This window comes from Galendromus occidentalis, unplaced genomic scaffold, assembly GCF_000255335.2.
Source record: "Galendromus occidentalis unplaced genomic scaffold, Mocc_1.1 scf7180000077480, whole genome shotgun sequence".
Lineage (NCBI taxonomy): Eukaryota > Metazoa > Arthropoda > Arachnida > Mesostigmata > Phytoseiidae > Galendromus > Galendromus occidentalis.
Window position 1 is genome coordinate 316,214 of NW_003805468.1, and position 18,960 is coordinate 335,173.

Sequence of the window (18,960 nt, forward strand, 5' to 3'; positions counted from 1 at the left end):
AAGACGTCAAAGCAAGTGAATAATTGCTTCTGCATTCGAAAGCCGCTGTGTCGTTCAGCCAACTGATATGACTCAAAATATATAATTGTCTCTCGCCGCTACCCTCACCCACTTGTTCGCTTTCTGTACGTTCAAGTAGTGAAGTTGCGACGATGAAGTACGTCTGCTAGAGAAGATTTATTACCATCGACGATCTCACGGCGTTTCCGTCTGAAATCGTTGGCTGCAACAACATCTTCGACAACAGACCAAGCGTCAAAGGCATCTTCGCCACCCGGTGGACTCATTTCCTCGCCGTTGATGTCCTTCTCCAGATCTAACGAGCTCGGAGCGACTCGAAATCTTTCCCCGCACGTCATTGGAGAACTCCAGATCACACGCTGCCCCTCTTGTCCCGGATATCAATGAAAACAAGTCATTCTCGATTTTAGAAATCTTCGGTTTTTCTTCCGTTTTATTTTGCATTTGGAAAATCTCTTTCCCGGGTGTTTCCAACTACATCTCCTTCTTTCAGTTATTTGTCGTTGCGTTCTGCGCAGTCCGTTCGTTGAGCTGCATTCAGTATCTGTCGATTCTCGTCGCCGAGTTCTCCCGCATTCATTCTGGGATACGTTGGGATAATTTATTCAATTCAATCAGAATATGTCCTACTTCTATCGATTTGAACCCGGGTTCCACCGCGTCCATCAGGAAATCGCGGTCTCTGCCCTCTCGTAGACGCTGCCGGCATCGGAGTCGGCTTATTTACTTATTTCAATAAATATTATTCATATTTACAAAAAAACGTGTAATCATCATGTTGCTCGGTACAATCATGAGCATCGTTGTCGTTACGGATGCTGATGCTATCGTCACCATGAAGGGTCTCCATCACGTTCATGATGATTGTTATTATCGTAATTATTATTACTGGTTGTTGTTGTTGTTGCAATCGGAGGGGAGTTCGTAGTTTATATACGTATGCTGAGTACAGGAGTTGCCGAACAAGACCCCAGTGAGTGTGTGGCGGGCTCTCAAAGAAACGAGAGTTTAAAGGTAGAAGGGCAAAGGGTTTATGAATGGCGAACTCTACGTATTACCTCCAAGAATCGTATATTTCAAGGAGATTTATCTTCACTACTGCGTCGCTAACGTTGACAACTTCCTGCCAGCCCTCGACAACCTGACTGACTGACTTTCTTCCATTCTACTTAGAAATCACAAAAACTTTTAAGTACAGCCACGGCCGCAAAAACGACGTATGGTGCGAGCCGCTAATTTTTTCAAGGGTTGCAAGGGCGAGTAAGTGGGTTTCGAAGGGGTAGAAGAGGAAAACGCTCCAAGTCTCTCTTTCTACTACGTATTCACCATGCCGCAGGCACGGTTGGGTTTGTTGATTGGGTAGGCGGTTGAGTTGGTGGGTGATTGGAAGGGTCGCTCGCGAGTTCCGGGAGATCAGAGTTCAAAAAGCCGGAACTCAGAGCGATGACTTAGTTTGGAATGCAAAAGTTCTCTCCAGACCGTCTTCCCAATGTGCTCTGCTCGGAGAGTCTCATCCAGGGGGAAATTCCGGGATCGGGATTCCCCGATTGATTTCCGGATTCCGCTCGATATCCGAATGTCTGCAGACGGGTGTTTCCAGAAGGTCCAGAAAGAGATCCGAAGTACAACAAAAGGAGTCGAAGAATAATAGTGTTGGTTTGTCTGCCCCTTTCCTTCGTTTGCTCCATTTCGCTTCCGTTTTCGAGGCTGGAGAGGCTCAGAAGTCTCCGAGCTGAGTGGAATGAGAATCTTTCCATGAGATTCGTTTGCGACTAATCTCGATGTCGTCGTATGTACACACAGACTCACACACACACACAAGCACGCAACTCGCTCACACGCGCCACGCACATCGCTCCGAACACAGTGTCGCTATATCTCTGCTCAATCGGTCGTCATCTACAGTAAGATCAGTGATATGACGTCGCGAAGTGTTTCCATACGTCTTCGGGTGATATGTCTCCGGGTCTAGTTCTGCGTTTACCCGTCGGACTCCGGCTGTGAAATTCTTCCAAATGGAGTACGGATGACACGATACGATCTCGGATCGTTTGCGTTGCCCGAACACAGCCGGACGCTGCGAATCGCCTCTGTTCTCGCATCAAAGTCTGATCACACGTACTTCGACGACAACTGTTTGGCCAGTTCTGCGTATTTGAGGAACTTCGAATGAGGTGAGTCGTTCGCAGACGATGCGGAATCCGAAGCGACCGATGGCGGTTGAGAGGGCGCCGGCGAAACGGAGCCGCGCTCGGAGTTCTTGTCCGTGTCTGAGTTATTGTCGGATTTGATGAAATGCATCTTCGACAAGTGGTGTCTGTAGGCTCCTTTCGAGACGAAATGTGTGTCGCAGAACGCGCACTTTATGGAAGAGCCTTCGGGGGAAGCGGTGGCTCCATCACCGCAGGCCCAAGAGAACGCTAGGATCGAGCCCGCGGCTCCGCCCGGTAGACCCGCCAGGCCCGCCGACGACATCGCCGACTGTCTATGGGTCTCGGTTTTGTCAAGAAGTTTCTCAAGCTCACGCAGCGGATTGTCCTTGTTCTTGTTTCTGGATTTCTGGGGTGACGGTGCTTTGATATCTTCGTGGATCGAGGCCGCGCTCTCCGCTCCGGGAGATCGAGAGTGAATTTGGCGTTTCTCGTCGCTAGCGACGGCGGCAGCGACCGCGAGATGATCGGGCGCTCCGGGACTCGAAGCCCTCGTCGAGGACTCCGAAGGAGCCGGCGAGGATCGGACGTGAGCTCCAGGTGCTGCGGGAGAAGGCGCGGAACGGCTCGACTGTCTATCGGGTGAACTGTTCCCGCCGTACTGCGCCCTCCCAATGCCGCTTGGAGTCGAGCCTCGGCTCGGATGGTCGAGACCTTCGGACGAGCCCGGGCTTTTGAGCATCTGCGCGGCGCTTATTGCACTGTTGAAGTTCCTCGGGGATCCCGCAGGATGCCACGGAGGATAAACTTCTTCATCGATGCCCAATCGCTGAAGAATTCCAGAGCCCTGCTGGCGTTTTCCCTTGCCATCGAATGATTTTTCGACGAGTTTCTCGAGCGACGCGAGCACCGAGCCGCCACCCGCACCGGTGGACGCGCTCGACGACGCCGACGTCCCGTGATGGAGATGGTGGTGATGGTGGTGGGAAACATGATTAGAATGGTGGGTGTCGTTGTGCTCTTTGGAGGAATCCACGGATTTCGGTGTCACCGACCGGTGGCTCTCGGAGTCGTCGTCGTCGGCGTCTCTGGTCGCGCTTCCGATCAGCGGCATTTCACCGAAAATTCTTGGGCATTGCTTGACGTGGGACACGAAGTCCTTCGATTCGACCTTGTCTCCGCACTCTTCACAGGTAATTCTCCCCATGGCCAGCTGGGCGAGAGCTTGTTCAGGGCTGGTGGCTTGTCTTCCGAGCTCGAGAAGCTTTTTGACGGGTAGAGACTTTTTCCCGCGGTCGCTCCGACCGGGGTTCCTCTTAGACGGTGGGGTGGTCGCCGTGGCGGCGGGCGGACTGGTGGCGGCGACGGCGCTCGCTGCCGCGTCGCCGAACATTCTCAGAATGTGGTCCTTGTAGTGGTTGTTCTTGACCATGTGGTAGTTGAGTTCCTTGAGCGATCCGAACGTCTGGTCGCAGACCTTGCACGTCAGGACGGCGTTCGCTTGCTGACTTTGGTTCTGAGCTGCCTTCTCATCGGGAGATTTCCACGAGACGATTTGCTCCTGACTGATGATGTTGGTGTAGTGTTGGGTGACTTTCATGTGTTGCGTCATGTCGGCCAAACTCTTGAACGACTGACCGCACCACATACACTTGAGGATCTGACGAGTTTGCTCGGCGCCCTTCCCCAGCCAGACATCTTGTCCGCGAACCAATTTACGAGGCAGAGGAACTCCGTCTTTCGTTGTTGCTTGCTGAGGATGCTGTGGCGGGGTAGGCGCATTATGATGAGCCTTTGCTGAGCTTGCCGCTTGATGATGCTGCTGCTGCTGCTGCGACAGGACCGAGGGGGCTCCGCCACCGACGGCTGCGGCGGCGGCCACAGCTGCCGCAGCTGCCGTGGCCTGGGCCGCCGCGGCCGCTACAGCCGCACTCGACGACAACGAAACCGAAGAGGGCGACGAGGACGACGACGACGAAGCGGCTGCCGCGTGCATTCCGGCCATTCCACAACGAGGCGAATTCTTCATGTGGATTGTCATATCCGCCAATGATTGGAACTGCTCCTTGCACCAGACGCAAGTGAAAACGTCTTTCGTCTGCTCGCCCGATCTACTGATCCATTGCGATTGCCAGGGATTCTGTCGGTTCGAGGGTCTGAACGAGTCCCGGGTTTTCAGGCCGTGCGCATCGAGTTTCGGTTGCTTCGCAGGTTTCCAATCGAGTGAACGGTTGGACGACACCGCCTTCGGGGTCGGCGCCCATTGAGCAGCTTCGATTTTCGACGCTAACGACGCTAACGGAGACATGGCCGATGAGGATAACGCTAAGGCTGGCAGACTAGAACGGGGGCATGCAGGCAATGTGGTGGCGTTTGAATTTGAATTGGTGGTGGTGGTCGTCGTCGTCGATGATGATAATGATGATGATGGGGTCAAACACCCTCCGTAGGAGGGCTTTCTCGACAGATCCAAAGGTGCATCAGGTGCGTCGCCGGGAGTTTTTGGACTTGGAGTTGCTCGTGGGAGAAGCAGCGGTGGGGAACGACTACTGTCCTCATCGTCCGAGGATCGGCGGACGCTGAAGTCGAGGGGATTCGCGGCTACAACGATCGATTCCGGCGAAGGGTTCGGCGAGCGCTTCACGTTCGCAGCTGATAACGTGTTGTTGTTGTCGTTCATGAGATCATGTTTCAGCGCAACTTCTCGATCCTCGGAATCGTCATCGCCTGGAACAAGTAATGAATAGGAAGGTGAGGATCGTTGGAATCATCATCATTATTATAATGAATAAAAAACTCGGCCACAGCTTCGCCTTGCGAACGCGCGATCGAGTGGCTCGATTTGCTCAGAGGTAATTCGAGCCGAATCGAACTGGGCAGGGCCTGTTTCAGAATACGGAGCGAGAAAAAAAACAAGTCAGTCAGCCTGTCTATCAGTCAGTCAGCTCTCTCTCTAGCCAGTGAAGCAACCAATGCACAAATCGTTCTCCGTCTGGCTTCAATTAATCATCGGAAGAGATATTTCATCTGGATGGGGCACCAGGCAGCAACGCACAGTCGCTGCTCGCCGACAATCGCAATCGGCGTCGATGATGACGACGACAACAATAACAACAGGACGATGAGTCCGATGCCGAGTAGGACTCTCAGTTTACAGAATACGCGGGGAAAAGGGAGAAGATGGCATGAGCCGTAGAGAGAAAATCTTTTCGCTCCTCCGTCTTGGAATATTTGTATATCATTCCTTTGTATATGCTCTTCTCGATGGAACCTTCTCTCCTGTCGATATCCTCCCGCCACTGGCCTCATTTTCCCTGTACTGCTCGATCCGCGCATAATCGTCGTCAGCTGTTCGGATCGCCCCCGCATTTTCGACTCCGCGATCGAGAGGAACTCGAGGAGATCTCGTTGACTCCACAAAATAATTTGCAGAAGTCGAAGGACCTTGTGATCGACCCGTCCGGTTAAGGATAATTCATCATGATGGATGACGAGTTTCGTCCTCGAATAATTTAGGGGTGGATCTCTAGAGAGTATCTGCCTAGCATCGGGTCATTGTGGATGAGTTTGACTTTTAGATTGTGCCCACATTTGGCATCCACGTCGACAGTCCTAAAAGAAAAGGAAAGATGAACTGGGACAGAGCAGGCGCATCGATCCATCGGGAGCGCAATGAACAGATCGGCGATAATGGAGAACTGGGGAAGATAGCCATGACGATGCAGTTGCAGAATGAAAGCTGTTGCCAAGGTGGAGCGGGTGCATTCATCAATCTATCCATCTGTCCATCCCAGGAAAACCATCGCGAAATCCATTCACACGCTGAGTCATGGATCATCGAGACTAGGAGAGACGCTACATCAATCAATCGCTCGCTCGCTCACTCGCACGCTTAGTGGCTCGTGTGTTCGACCGGCCGACCGACCGACCGACTGATCGATCCATTCATCCATCAGTCACTCTATTCATTCGGTCATCGCGGAAGGACTGACTGTCCGTCGTACGGCCAGTCGGTCCACCAGTTCCTCGGTCAGTAGTTGCTCTCGTGGTGAAGACACCGGCTTTTCGGTGTATGAAGTCTGTGTCCATGGATCTCGCAGCTCGCAGTCCATGTTTCTAACGAAGGCGGTCATAATAAATGATGCGTTTGAAGGCAGAAGAGAGGTACACGAAGGAGAGAAAGGAACGAACCAAGCTCATCATGGAGACGACGACGACGAGGAGGAGAGAAGACGAAGAAGCGATTGATGATTCACGCTTCTCCATTAATCAAAGTGAGACGACATCGTATGCCTCATCTCCCCTCACTCGGCCGACAGAGAAATATATGGATGGATGAAACAAGCGACAAGAGTCGCTGGATCGCAACTGCTCTTCGTTTTCGGCGGCGCTAGCGGCCGCCAATTTCACGAAGGCCGCCGCTCAATCGAAAGGAAAAAGGAATCGGTGGAGTCGTCGCCGAAAGGATCACTTCGAACGGGCACGGACTATCTCTCTCGCCGTGTTTCGCTCCTTCTCTCACAAACGGTAGAGAAACAAGCAGTTCATCACTCCATTGTTCTTTGACTTCAGCGAGAAATATTGAGGGGAAGGACGCGCGAGAAGAGTGGAACCATAAATCCACAACAGGTCCACGACTTCATCCATAACGTCTCTTGTACAACCACGGCTGGTGCTTCGTCATTATTATTAAAAATCGCTATTTAGCTGCTGCTGCCGCTGCTGGTTCGGCTACTGCTCTCTGTCGCTGCGCTGGTCATGTTGTATTTATAATAGAACACATGCATAGACGTTCCTTGGTATCGGTGACGGTGGCAGCCGTCAGAAGAGCCGGGAGAAACAACGGATGTCCCTGCGTCGGTTATTTATGGCTCGTCTGTCGTTCGCTCGCTCGCTCGTTCGTTCGCCCGTTCACTCATCCCGTCGTCCATTCTTCTCGTGATGGAACATACACGTAATCGTTAACGTGTGACGGGATCATCGCCGGAGATCATCGCGGCCGCATCAGATTCATTGACAGAGATCACAGGCTGCGGGAGCGCGACCGAGGTTTGCACCGTCATCGTCGGATCTGTCCTGGTCGGCGGGGAACTCTCCCCGGGATCCGGTCCGGAGGCCAGGCAGCTCTTCGTCGGGAAATACGAGCTTGCTTCGACCACGGGCGACCTCAGGACATCGATGCGTGCCGACCAGCGTGTAACGAACTCGTGACCGGAAAACGGAAAAGCCATTCTGTCTCGTTCGGTCCGAATTAGCGATCTTTCTCGTCCCAGTCCTCGGGTCGATCCCCGAATATGTCGAACAGGTATTCTGTCGCTCACCCCGAGACGTGAGCGCCCAGAAGGTCCGTCGTCGGCAGTCAGGTATAGAAATAGCTCACAGCCTTGACAACCGAAAGAGACATTTCTCTGCTGTTAGCTGCCTCGACAGGCCGAGCGAGCGCGCGTTTATGTGATTTGCACCTCGACTCATTTGTTTTTGAGACCGGCGAGCAACACCCTTACGAGCTCGGGTTCACTGCGTGTCGTGTTGTGATTGTCGCCAGAAACGAGAACGCCTCGGAATTCCGAATACTCACATCAACGGGCCGTACCGCCACAAAAAGATGCACGGCTCGCGGAACATGTAACAATGGTGCCCGATGGAACAAGTCCTATTTCCGTCTGAATAAGTCAACAGAGAAGGAGTTCATAGAATATCTACGGATCGACATTTTTGGATACGTAGCGGATCAGGAGGGTTGCCCGGGACATCGCGAGTGTCCAGTCGGGGAAACATTGTGTCCTCGGGCCCCCTCCGGGGATCAAGTATTCGATCCCTCGGAGTCCAGTAAATCGTAAATGAACACAGACGAGCGGATGGATCGATGACCGAGGCGGTCAGCTCAAGTGGGAGGGCAGGGGGTAGTCAGGGGTGGTAACGCCGGGCTAGAGTGCTGTAGCGTGGCGTAGCGCATCTCGTCGACTCGATGATCGTGAGTCATGCCTGGCCTCTGTCTTTGTCCGTCTGCATGTCCATCGGTGTATGTTTGCTGCTGCTGCTGCTGCTGGCACTAGTAGATCTCATCCCGACGACGACGATTCGTGGGCCGAGTGACTGACTGACTGTTCGTCGGCCTGACTGACTTTAGGCACAAGCTGATGGTTGTTCGCTGCTCGGTTCTTACTTGAACTCCTCAAGCGGCGAGCCGCGATCATAAATCAGAGTCGCCATTCGTCAGAGGAGAGCAGCAGCGGCGGCAGCACCAGCAGACATAAGTCCAGCGCTCACATAGCACACCACCGCATCACATTGAGGGCCTCTCTGCCTCGCCAGCCTGCGTGGCTGCCTGCCAGTCAGGCAGTCGGTTTGTGAATGAGCTGAGCTATGTAGAAAGTTGGTCTTTCGATCCGCAGTCAAGCCCCTTCCTCAACCGTTTTTATTTTTTCCTCTAAATGATATTCAACTCCAGGAAGCGATTTTCGTTTACCCCGCTTTGGCTCAGAAGGTTCGGCGGCAAAGCTCGCGCTTAGCGAGAGCGATCACGGCACCTTCGGAAGAGGCATCTCTGGCTCGAGAATCAGTTTTCTTCGTCCGGGACTTTCCCTTGGCAATTATCTCCTTGCTAATCGTTCTGCAGCTCATCGCCGCCGATAATATTGATAATATGTCTATTTGGATAGTCACCGTACCCCGATCGGAATTCCTGCCTCGAATAGGTACGATAATCGAGACTATCCGAATTTATGGAAACCCTTGTTGACTAGTCGGGGAGCCGGGGAAGGATCTCTACATGGAAGAGGTAAGCGCACGATCCTCGCCCACCACCGAGCGTGGCACGAACGAGCCAACCGAGCAATCGCCTGCTAGTCAAACCGCCCGCCCGCCTACACAAAGCCGCGCAAAGCTGACGTTTCCGTACGTCACCTAACGTGTCTGGCACGGACGTTGGAGTGAGTGCTCCGATCGAGAAACGAAGACCCGGTCGGTGGGAGGTCCGGACCCTCCCTCGTGCCAACACGTGGTCTCCTCCACGCGGCTCCGTAAAGTGGCGCCCCCCTGTAGATGCCCACTGAACTTCAACGTTGGAGGGGCGAAATTCGAACGGAGCCCGCCAAGCTCTCTGAGTCTATTTTCATTCATTCTTGAATCAAAATCGAGAAAAAAACGCGTCTCTTCGCAGCCAAGACGTTCGAATACCGGACTGCGAGGACGTACAGCGGCTACGGCGGAGCTTCGGACGCTGCAAATGCGTCAGAGGGTCGATTCTTCACGAGACTGACCCGTACGAGCGTATATCACGTGTCGCGGGTACAATCGTGTCGTAAGTTAACTCGTTCTCAGCCTGGACTGTGTCGGCACGTAAATTGGCAGCTTCACCGCGGGGTTGTTTGCGTCTCTTCAAGCGTCAATGTGCCAGCGTGAGTGACGAACTGTCTATTTGTCCGATCTGCTCCGTAGCCGTTCGGCTGATTGACTGATTCACGATCGGAGACCCTATTAGAGCAAGGTTTCATGCTCAACAACAGGAACAGTAACAACGACTGCCAGACGAGTGAGCCGACCAGCGGACGAGCGAACGAACGAACAACGATCGATCGATAGATGGACGTGTAACCGAGTCCCTGGGTAAGCCAAGTCGGCGCGTGGCATTTTTGACAAAACAGACACTAAATCGTGAATGACAAGCAGCCGATCATTCGACCCGTCTCTGAGCGCGCTCCGTCTACCGTAGGAAGCTATCCGTCCGAGCGACTGAACGAAAGCTACGCCGAAGGAATGCCGCGGCTGTTCCGTTCGAAACCGATGGCAAGCGGGCGGTGCTTGGCACCCATGATGTTCGAACTCATGGATTCATGCTCCCGCTGTAGCTGTTGTTGTTGTTGATCTTGTGAACTACACCGACTCCGTAGCGTTTTGTTGACGCAATATCAACGGATTCCCCGCTTCGGTACACCGATTGATATTTTCCCCGCGCGAAGATTCAACCTCTGGACGAAAACGGTCGTCCACACCAATTTACCGGCTCCGGCTGTGTAACGTCTCGAAGTAGAATACTACATTATAAGAATAATAATGATTATTATTACTGGTGGACGAGACCGTGGAGGACGTCGTCTGCTGATTATAATTCTCAGAAATCGCTCGAGACTTGTTTTCTCGCCGCTTTTCGGGAACAAAGACCACCTTAACGGCAGCACTCGAGCGTCCAATCGCGACGAGCTATGACACACAAGAACTGAGCGAGACTGTGAGACAGACACAGACAAATAGAGAGAGATTGTAAGAGATAGGCTTTCCTTTATGATGGAGAAGACGACGACGTCGGTGACCAGCACCATTATGTGGAGGGAGAGAAGACCGGCCACGGATCTGGTTCTCGAAGGCTCACAAGACACTGTCTTAGTCAGTCAGTCAGCTCCTCGAAACAAACGAATCAGGAGCGGCTTGAATGAATGAATGAGTGAGTGATAGAGTGAACAAATGAGCGAACAAACCGACTAACAGTGAAACCATTATATCCATTAATTGTCGTTCCTTCGTTCGTTCGTCTGTCCGTCCTTCCGTCCTCCATACCGTCTGTCTGCCCGATCGTCCCTTGGTCTACTCTGGGTCTGCCTTTTCACTAAGGTCTCGACTCGGGTTCTTCTCCTGGAGAGTCTATCTACTGGCCGGACTCCCTCCCAGCGAAGGGCGGATACCTTTCCCTACGGCGCGGCGGACTCGTTCATTCGTCCATCCGTCAAACTATCTATTCATTTATCCATCAGCCAGTCGGTCCATCCATCTATCCAGTCGAGCGTTCGCTCATGTGGTGCTTGCGATGCTCGTTGTCGGAACAGTTAAATATAGTTTCCTCAAATGAGACATGGAGAATAATGGGCTTTTCTCGGCACCGACCGACCGACCCTCCTACCGGTAGACGATCCAAATGTTGCCCAGTTGAGAGCGAAACAGAAGAGCTCGACTCCATCACGTATGAGAATCGGGTGACGTGATTCATTTTAAGCACATCAGGTCCCGAGTGTCTCGGACCGACCGCGATCGAAATAACGAGAAAACATTCCTGAAGAGTGGGAAAAAATCGAGATTTCACGCGCTCTCCATGTTCTCCCATATCCCGCACCCTCGGTGGTCAGTCTATCCTCGGCGAGACATGTGAGCCAGTGCTGAACTGGCCGGTCTTGCCAAACAGCTTGCCACCACCGTCTAAAAGCCAACCAAACGAACCAGTCAGTCAGTCAAATAGGCAGTCAGTTGGCCAGGCAGACTGGCTGGCAGGCAGGCATTCTGACTGAGCCCATCATGTAAATCAATCAAAGGGCATCCCATCCAATGGTTGCCGCAGCCGCGGCGGACATTCAGCCGGAGAAATATGACCGACATAGTTACGACGACTCTGGGAACAACGAACGAACTGACTTTCTCTCGCAAACTGAGTGACTGACTGACGAACGGACTCCGCCGATGACTGACAAACGGAGTCGAAAGTCCATCCCGAAAAAATCCCGGAACGTCCGAGACGTGCCGAGAACGCGGACGCCGAAGTATCTTCGACCGTCTCGCCGTTCTCAGAAGAATCTCTCCACAGGATCAATAATCGAGGAAGTTTTACCCCCTCAGACGCCGTTTCTAATGTTGGAGCATGAAATTGGAATTTCCAATGTTTGTGGATGCTCGGTTTCGAGCCAGCATGGCGCAAGTCCTGAGACCGACGATTGTGTCAGCGATGGTTTATGTCGTTGTAGGCTGACTGCGTTTGAGCATGCCATAGAAAGTAAGCAAGTAGGCAGCACGACAGATTTTGGATTGCATCAAAAATCTGTTTGTCGAGCTAGCTGAACTGAATCACCGCCTCCGCTGATTCCACGAGGAGATACTATCATTGACTGTGCACGGAAGAGTCAACATGACGACTGGGCTGTGAGCGAGAAAGGAACTCTTTTGACCAGTGAAATTCATCATCAATCATTAATCAACCTCTGTCTATTAAATGTCGGAAAGGAAGCATTGCCAATTCAATTCTGAGTAAGCTCAGCCTCGAGCGCTAGGATCTGATTCCGACTCACAATGATCCCGGAGCCGCCCAGGCCTTCCCCAGCCAGGAAGCATCTCCGGAAGAGGGGAGACGTTTGCGGTAGTTTCTTTGCGGTAAAAAATCGGAAATTACCCAGATGGCTGAAATTGGGATGGGGAGGGCATCGAATGACTCCGGAAAACTCGAAGGGGCTCCCCGAAAACTCCGCCACTCATCCCGATAGCATACTGAGTGATCCGACTCTCAGTCTGCGATGGTGCTCGACGGCGAAAGGCTTGCGAAGAAGGCCTCGTTCCCCGCTGGTTTCGATTTCTGGCGAATGCACTCATTCTCTGAGAAGTGCGCTTCATTTATGTCAAAAGAGAAGAGAGCTGCCGACGAAGACGAATAACGTCGGCGGGGGTCAAGATCGAATGTGGAGCGCCATTTTTCCTAAACAGTAGTAGTGTCAGTACCCGCTAACTTCTTTGCTCACCTACCGAGTTTGCTTTCAGGCGCCACGAAGCGCACCTGAGCATCCGAATGATTCAGAGTACGAACGAATCTTTCGAGTGAACTCATTAGAATCAAAGGGTTGTGACTTCTACGACCAATCGCTTGCGGTGACTTTGCATCCACGAAGGCGGCAGATTTGAAAGAGACGCGGCGGAGTGCGTTCATTCTGGTAGCTTCTGTTCTCTGACAAAGTCACCGATTCCGCTAATCGAATCATTTGGATTTCGAGATTTTCGGCAGAGATGCTCCGCAGTCGGACCTTCGCGGACCTTCGACGAAGGGCCTAGGTGATAGCCGAAAGCTGCGCGGCGCATCGATCTTTGTGCAGTGGATAAGTTTCTCGATTGATGCTTTTTATCGAGATAGAAGGCAGTTTTCGGAAGATTGAAAAACTCCATGGGGCAGCGGAGGAAGGCTCAGGTTTTCTAGCCGTTCCCCGAACTCGGAATTTCGAATGCGCCGCATTATCATCGCTTCGCCAGCCAAGTCGCTCTGTGAGTGCGCAGTTGGGAGATGTCTGATTTTTCGATGATAATCTATCAAATCTATTGTCTTTCGGGAGTCGACTACGAATGTCGACTAATATATTGCGTCCGGGATGCGACGAGCGATGCGCTTGCTTGCTTCTTCGCTCGAGTCGACTTAGCAAGCGATCTAGCCAAGAAGCCAGCCGGCTGGTTCGTGTCCTAGTACAATTGGCACAGAACGACCGTAACACACACGCGCGCTCACAAATGTTTCAGAGCGCCCACGTTATGCATTTTGTATTTGACGCTCGCGGAGCCGGAGTCGAATAGCAAGGAGCGCTGGACTTCTGGCAAAGTTCAACGTTCAGAGAAACCGGAGTTCTCGAAACGATGGGCCCTCCGGAAGCGATTTTATAGCTTTTCGGCGAGGCACCGGAAGACTACCCCGAGTATCAACGAGATGACCGCGATATTTTTTCTCTACACATTCCAGCCCGTTTTCCACCGTGCCGTCGAGTTCCGAAGCAAAAAACATTTTTGGGGCACGAAGCCGCCGAAAGAGCGAGCGAGCCTGCCTGAGAGCATTGAGGGGTACGGCGACGACGACACATCGGAGTCGCGGGGATCAATAACTCCAAGTGTTTGAGACTTTGGACTCGTCGACCCAAATCGATATCTTCAGATGTTGATTAAGCTGGCCAGTAGTCGCTCCGGTGGATTCGCTCGGTCGCTCGCTTGGTCGGTCGGTCCGTCGTTCGCTTTCTCCCTCGTTGTCCAGCAGGCGGCTCGACCGAGGGCCAGTTTTTCTCATCGAGATGGATGCACGGATTGGTAACGGAATTGATGGATGTATCGGCAGAGGACGTTTCGAGATGAGCATCCGCTCTCCTTCTCCGAAGCGAGCGATCCGAGGCCTAAGGCTCGGAGGTCTTGGCGGGGATCTGCCTGAGAGCTCGATCGGCCGAAGGCACAGACGTAACGGACGCGACGAACGACGGTTTGTGGTCAAAGGCCTAAACTCAGAGGCTCGGATGGCTCACCGGTAAATCGACCAGAGCCGCACCGAGCAGTCAGTCGTCAGTCAGTCAGTGAGCGAGCTGGACGGTCGGTTGGCCGACCGGCCGGCCGGCCGGCGGGCCAGCCAGCTAGGCAGCCATTCAGCTAGCGAGAGTCAATATCACAATTGATCACCGTCACAGATCAAGCTGATTGATTAGACTGCAGCAGCAGCGGCGGCATCAGCAGCAACCCGCAGATCCGCTCGTCGTTGGTTCGTCCGTCTGTCCGACCGACCATCTATCCGTGCGTTTGTCCATCCATCCGAACAGGCAAGCGAGCATCCGTCCATCCGTCTGTTGGATCGCCCGTTTCTCCCTTCTGCTCCGTCGAAAACTCGATAGAGACATTCAGAGCGAGCCCACAGGCATCAACGAATTACGAGTACTCCCATCAGCCTCACGACATTCGGGGGATTCCACGGGGTGGGAAATACGGATTTCGAACGATCAGCGATCAGACAAGGATCCGAAACGGCATAAATGAATACTTCTCAGAAATAAGAATTCCGGCCTCTTAAACTTTGGATACAGTTTCGCGGTCGAGTTCATGCGTTGACATTGAGTACTTGGTGGCGACGTTTCCGTCAATACACACTTAAGCGTGACCACGACACTTCGATAGGCTTCGGGAGTCGATAATGAGACAACGAATTCGAGACGAAACAGATTCATTGAGGTTTCCCTCGCTCCGTCGAAAGTGGTCTCGCTACACAGGAGGCAGAAGGGTCGACGGCGGCGGAGGACGGTATTCGAGGTTTAGCGGTCGACGAAGGATCCACTGTAAGTGCGCGAGTGTGTGCTGGATGGAAAAGAACGAGAAAAGGAGGCTGCTGCTGCTGCCGCTCGCTTGTGTGATGGAGATTCATCAATGCCATCCGATGACTGATGGACGAGCAGACCGGGAGAGGACAGAGATCGACCATCAAAGAGGATTCGTTCCGTCATATCGATATAGCCATGAGCCTTCACCCACCACCGCCGATGCCAACATAGCCACCACCACCACTACCACCACCGCTACCTCGATAAGTCGTACGTACTTGGTTCTGTACGTCAGGCGTGAGTTTGTGTTGGTATTGTTGTTGTCATTGACGCTGTCGTGGTGCACGGAAGCTCGACCTTCCGAGAGTGTTGGAATGCGAATGTGTTGGACATGGCCGAGGATTCTGGGCCCTCTGAATCGGGGCTTTTTTTTCCATTCTTCCAGGAGGAAGGGAGAAGACGCCACAATGAGGAGTCCGAACGAGAGGAGCAACAACAACGAATGACCTCGCTCCCGTGAGGTGTCGGTGGCGAGAGGTCCCTTGGCGTCGAGGAACGTGGCAGACGTGGCGATTCATCAATCACTCAACGATTCATAGAAACACTCATTGTATCCCAGAGAACAAGCGAGCAAGTGGACAGCAGTCCACAGGAGGGGAAATCGCTGTCTGCCGTCATGGTGGACGCTGCAGTGCCAGCAATATTGGTTGGCTCGTGGTCGATATGAGCAATGCGTGCCACCGTCGGCGACGTCGCCGTAACCGTTGACGCATCGACACCGCCGCGCCATCGTCGCCGGCAGCGTCCGTCGCGCGCCGCGCGCTCCGTTCGTGAAGTGTCGAACGGCACGAGATTTCGGCTCGACAGATACCCGCCGACGAGGGACACGGAACGAGGAGAGACATCGATAGTGAGAGCAAGCGTCGTAGAGGAAAAGGAGAAGCTTTTAACGATGACGACGACGACTCGTCCGCCGCCGCAGCGGCAGCAACGAAGGCGGTGGTGGTGGCGGCAGCGAGAGGAGATGGAGGAATACATCAACGTCAAATTGGCTCCAATGAATGATTGATGGATCGCTCCGCCAGCCATCCAGTCAACCAACCGACCAACCATCTAGCTGGCAGCAGCAGCAGCAAGCAAGCTGGCGAGCAGACCAACCAGTCAGTCAGCGTGTTTGCCTGTGAGCTGTGAGAATTGCTCTGAGAGAAGCGGCACGAGACAGACAGCGAGAAATGAACAGGCTCACTCGTTTGCACTCGTTTCATTTGGAAACAGAACTACCGACCGTGCGACTCGGTTAGTCTTTTAACCGGTGACCGAGCGAGACCGTCAACGCCCCTACAAAGCTCTCGCCTCGCCCCAGAACCGAGGATTTGACGTTCGAATTCATGATTCGGTGGAGGAGTCCCCCCGGGATATCGTCAAATAGCTTCTGCAGACCACTTCGCGAATTCCCTCTCCGACGATGGGGACGAAGAGCCGAATGATTTCCGAGTTCGAGCTCACGGACCTCACGTCCCCACTGGAGACATTTCATCAGACTCGACATCGACTCTCTCCCACCGTGAATTTCGTGGAATCCCTCCACTTCCGATCCCGGTGTGGGGGATGGACGATGAACTCGAAAATTCACGAGATCCCCTGCGAGCCGGAGAAACCAGCTCTCCTTTGAATAACCGATGTATTGCACGCGAGCGATGATCTCTGTTCACGCATGATTCATCGCCAGCAGCTCTCGTCACCGAGTCGGTCAATTACTCAGAACAATGACGTTATCGTCGGCTGCTTCTTCAACTACTGATGATTTTCCGAGAATGGCAAAATGCGTCCCGTCCCTTCGTGATTTCGATTTCCGCAAGGTATTTCCCCCCGACTCTCTAGAGACATTGGGAGGACGATGGGAGGTCCCTCCCGAGAATGAGTTTTCGGGTCTTTCCCAATTAGAAACGTGCCGACTCGTCATCGCGGGCCGGAATGCAAGCCGAATCCACATTCTCGGCGAAAGCGAAACGGTCTGGCACGACTTCGACCAGAGACTTCTCCAGGACACCTAATCTGAAGCTATCTTTCGTGAATGAACGGTGAAATTCAGGGTCATCCACGCACCGATGCAATGACCCAAACACATGACAGGACGGGCCACCACGTATTCCCCTCGTCCCGCGCGCTCCTTCACTGAGCAGGCTTCCCGTCGGGACTTGGCAACAAGTACTTGTTTCTCCGCAGAGGAATTTCTCAGAATCGACGGATACTCCACGGCCTCCATCGTAAACGCAAACTCGCATCGGACCGAACGCGGTAATAATGAAAGAGAGAGAACTTACATTTGCTTTTTTTGGGAGAATCTGCTGTTTCGCCGAAAAGGGCTGCTTGATCCTGTTGTTGATCGTGATCGTCCTCGGCACCATCGACAACAAGTCTACAAGATCTCGGCGGCCGTTTGCGTGGACGACGACGTGTCGTCGGCACGATGGGGTTCTGCTCGGCGGGCAAAACGCCCTGAACTTGGACAACCATTCCGTTTGTTTCCTTTTGTTTCTCCTCTTGGTCGTCTTCGTGTTCTTCTTGCCGTTGTTGCGGTGGCTGTTCCGGCGGTTCTTCCGGATCGTCGTTTTCCGTATCGACTTTTGTGACACTCTGCTGTTGTTGTTGCTGCTGAGTCGCCGGCGAAGCTTCGTCGGACGAGTTCGGCAGATGATCGCTGATGTCTCTGTCCGAAGCCGACGACAGGTCGTCGGCTTTCAGCTCGACGGTACACGCTGGCAACTTTGGCTCGGGCAGGTTGTTGCCTGGGGTAGCCGTCGCCGGAGTTGGCGAAGGCTCATCAGCAGCAGTAGCCACAAGTTCTTCTTCAAGCAACGTGTTGTACGGCGGTTTCGAACGCCAGCGTTCGAAAACACAGCTAGCCGGCGTTTGTTTAGATCCGATCACCGTGAGCGGTTCGCACCGTCGACGCACAAAACTTTTCACTCAACAACTTCACTCGAGATTCACTTGAAACGGCATCGGAATCACGAGAACCGAACGCTCTCTGTTGTCACTCGCTCTGCACTCCGCTCATCTGTCACGAAGTGCCTGCAGCTTTCGAATACTTAAAGTAATCCAGTGTTGATGAGTTTGTTTCACTGTCTTCTCTTGTGTGGCACACTTTCAAACTTCGTCGATCAACATCGATGATCCGTACGAGAACGAGTGGGTTGTGAGAATTTCGAGGGCCTTCCTCGGTCGAGACAACAACAATATCGACGGAACGGTCAGCGTTGCTGTACTTCACGGCGATAGCCGGTGCCAACACTTGGCAGAAGAGTTAACAAATTGTCCAGCGGTCGCGACAACATGGATGGATTCGCGCGGGCACTACGGCGACAACAAACAGACGGGACTGACTCGATCAGTGACCTACGTCGACGATATGTTGTGCTCATCTGAGTCGGCTCTACTCTGATCTAAGAGCAACGTTGCTGGTAGCTGCTGGCTGTCAACAGCGCTCCCCTCTCCCAGAGAGCCTCTCCGACCGGAGAGGGTGATTCCGCCGAGTTGGCGGGCTCCGTCGTCTCCCTGCCATTAAAGCCTACCTGCGCGACACGTATGTTATGGGCGCCAGCCCGCTAGATCTGTCCGACTACCCTTCCTCACGTCAAGACGCCCTGTCATGACAGACATCCATACATCAAAGGCGAGCCTCGTCTGTATCGCTTGTGATTATATGACGGACACAGGACAGGGTGGTCGGGAATCCGCCAAAGCGGCGGCGCGCAACCGGCGCATTGCCATTAGGCGTCTTGACCGCCGGGGGCCTCAGTGGAGCAAGAACCGCTAGTTTGGCGGCGGGCCCTGAGATGGAAGGAAGCCTGTCATGACAGACAACCATACATCAAAGCTCTGTATCGGGTATTACCACCACCCTGCCAACCGACAGCCAGCCCTTAGTCAGTCAGCCGGCTGGTGAGCTAGCTGGCCGGTCGGTCGGCCCTGCCAGCCACGCAAGA

General features: G+C 53.3%; 1 protein-coding gene across 1 annotated transcript; it reads right to left on the bottom strand.

Moving 5' to 3' along the window:
• Positions 1-2,133: 2,133 nt before the first annotated feature.
• On the bottom strand, positions 2,134-4,509 carry LOC100902703 (protein tiptop-like). Its single transcript, XM_029112012.1, has 3 exons — positions 4,096-4,509; positions 3,538-3,933; positions 2,134-3,486 (listed from the first exon to the last, which is right to left on the bottom strand). The coding sequence occupies exons 1-3, from the start codon at positions 4,477-4,479 to the stop codon at positions 2,134-2,136; spliced, it is 2,133 nt and encodes a 710-aa protein (XP_028967845.1). The 5' UTR covers positions 4,480-4,509.
• Between the last annotated feature and the right edge of the window lie 14,451 nt (positions 4,510-18,960).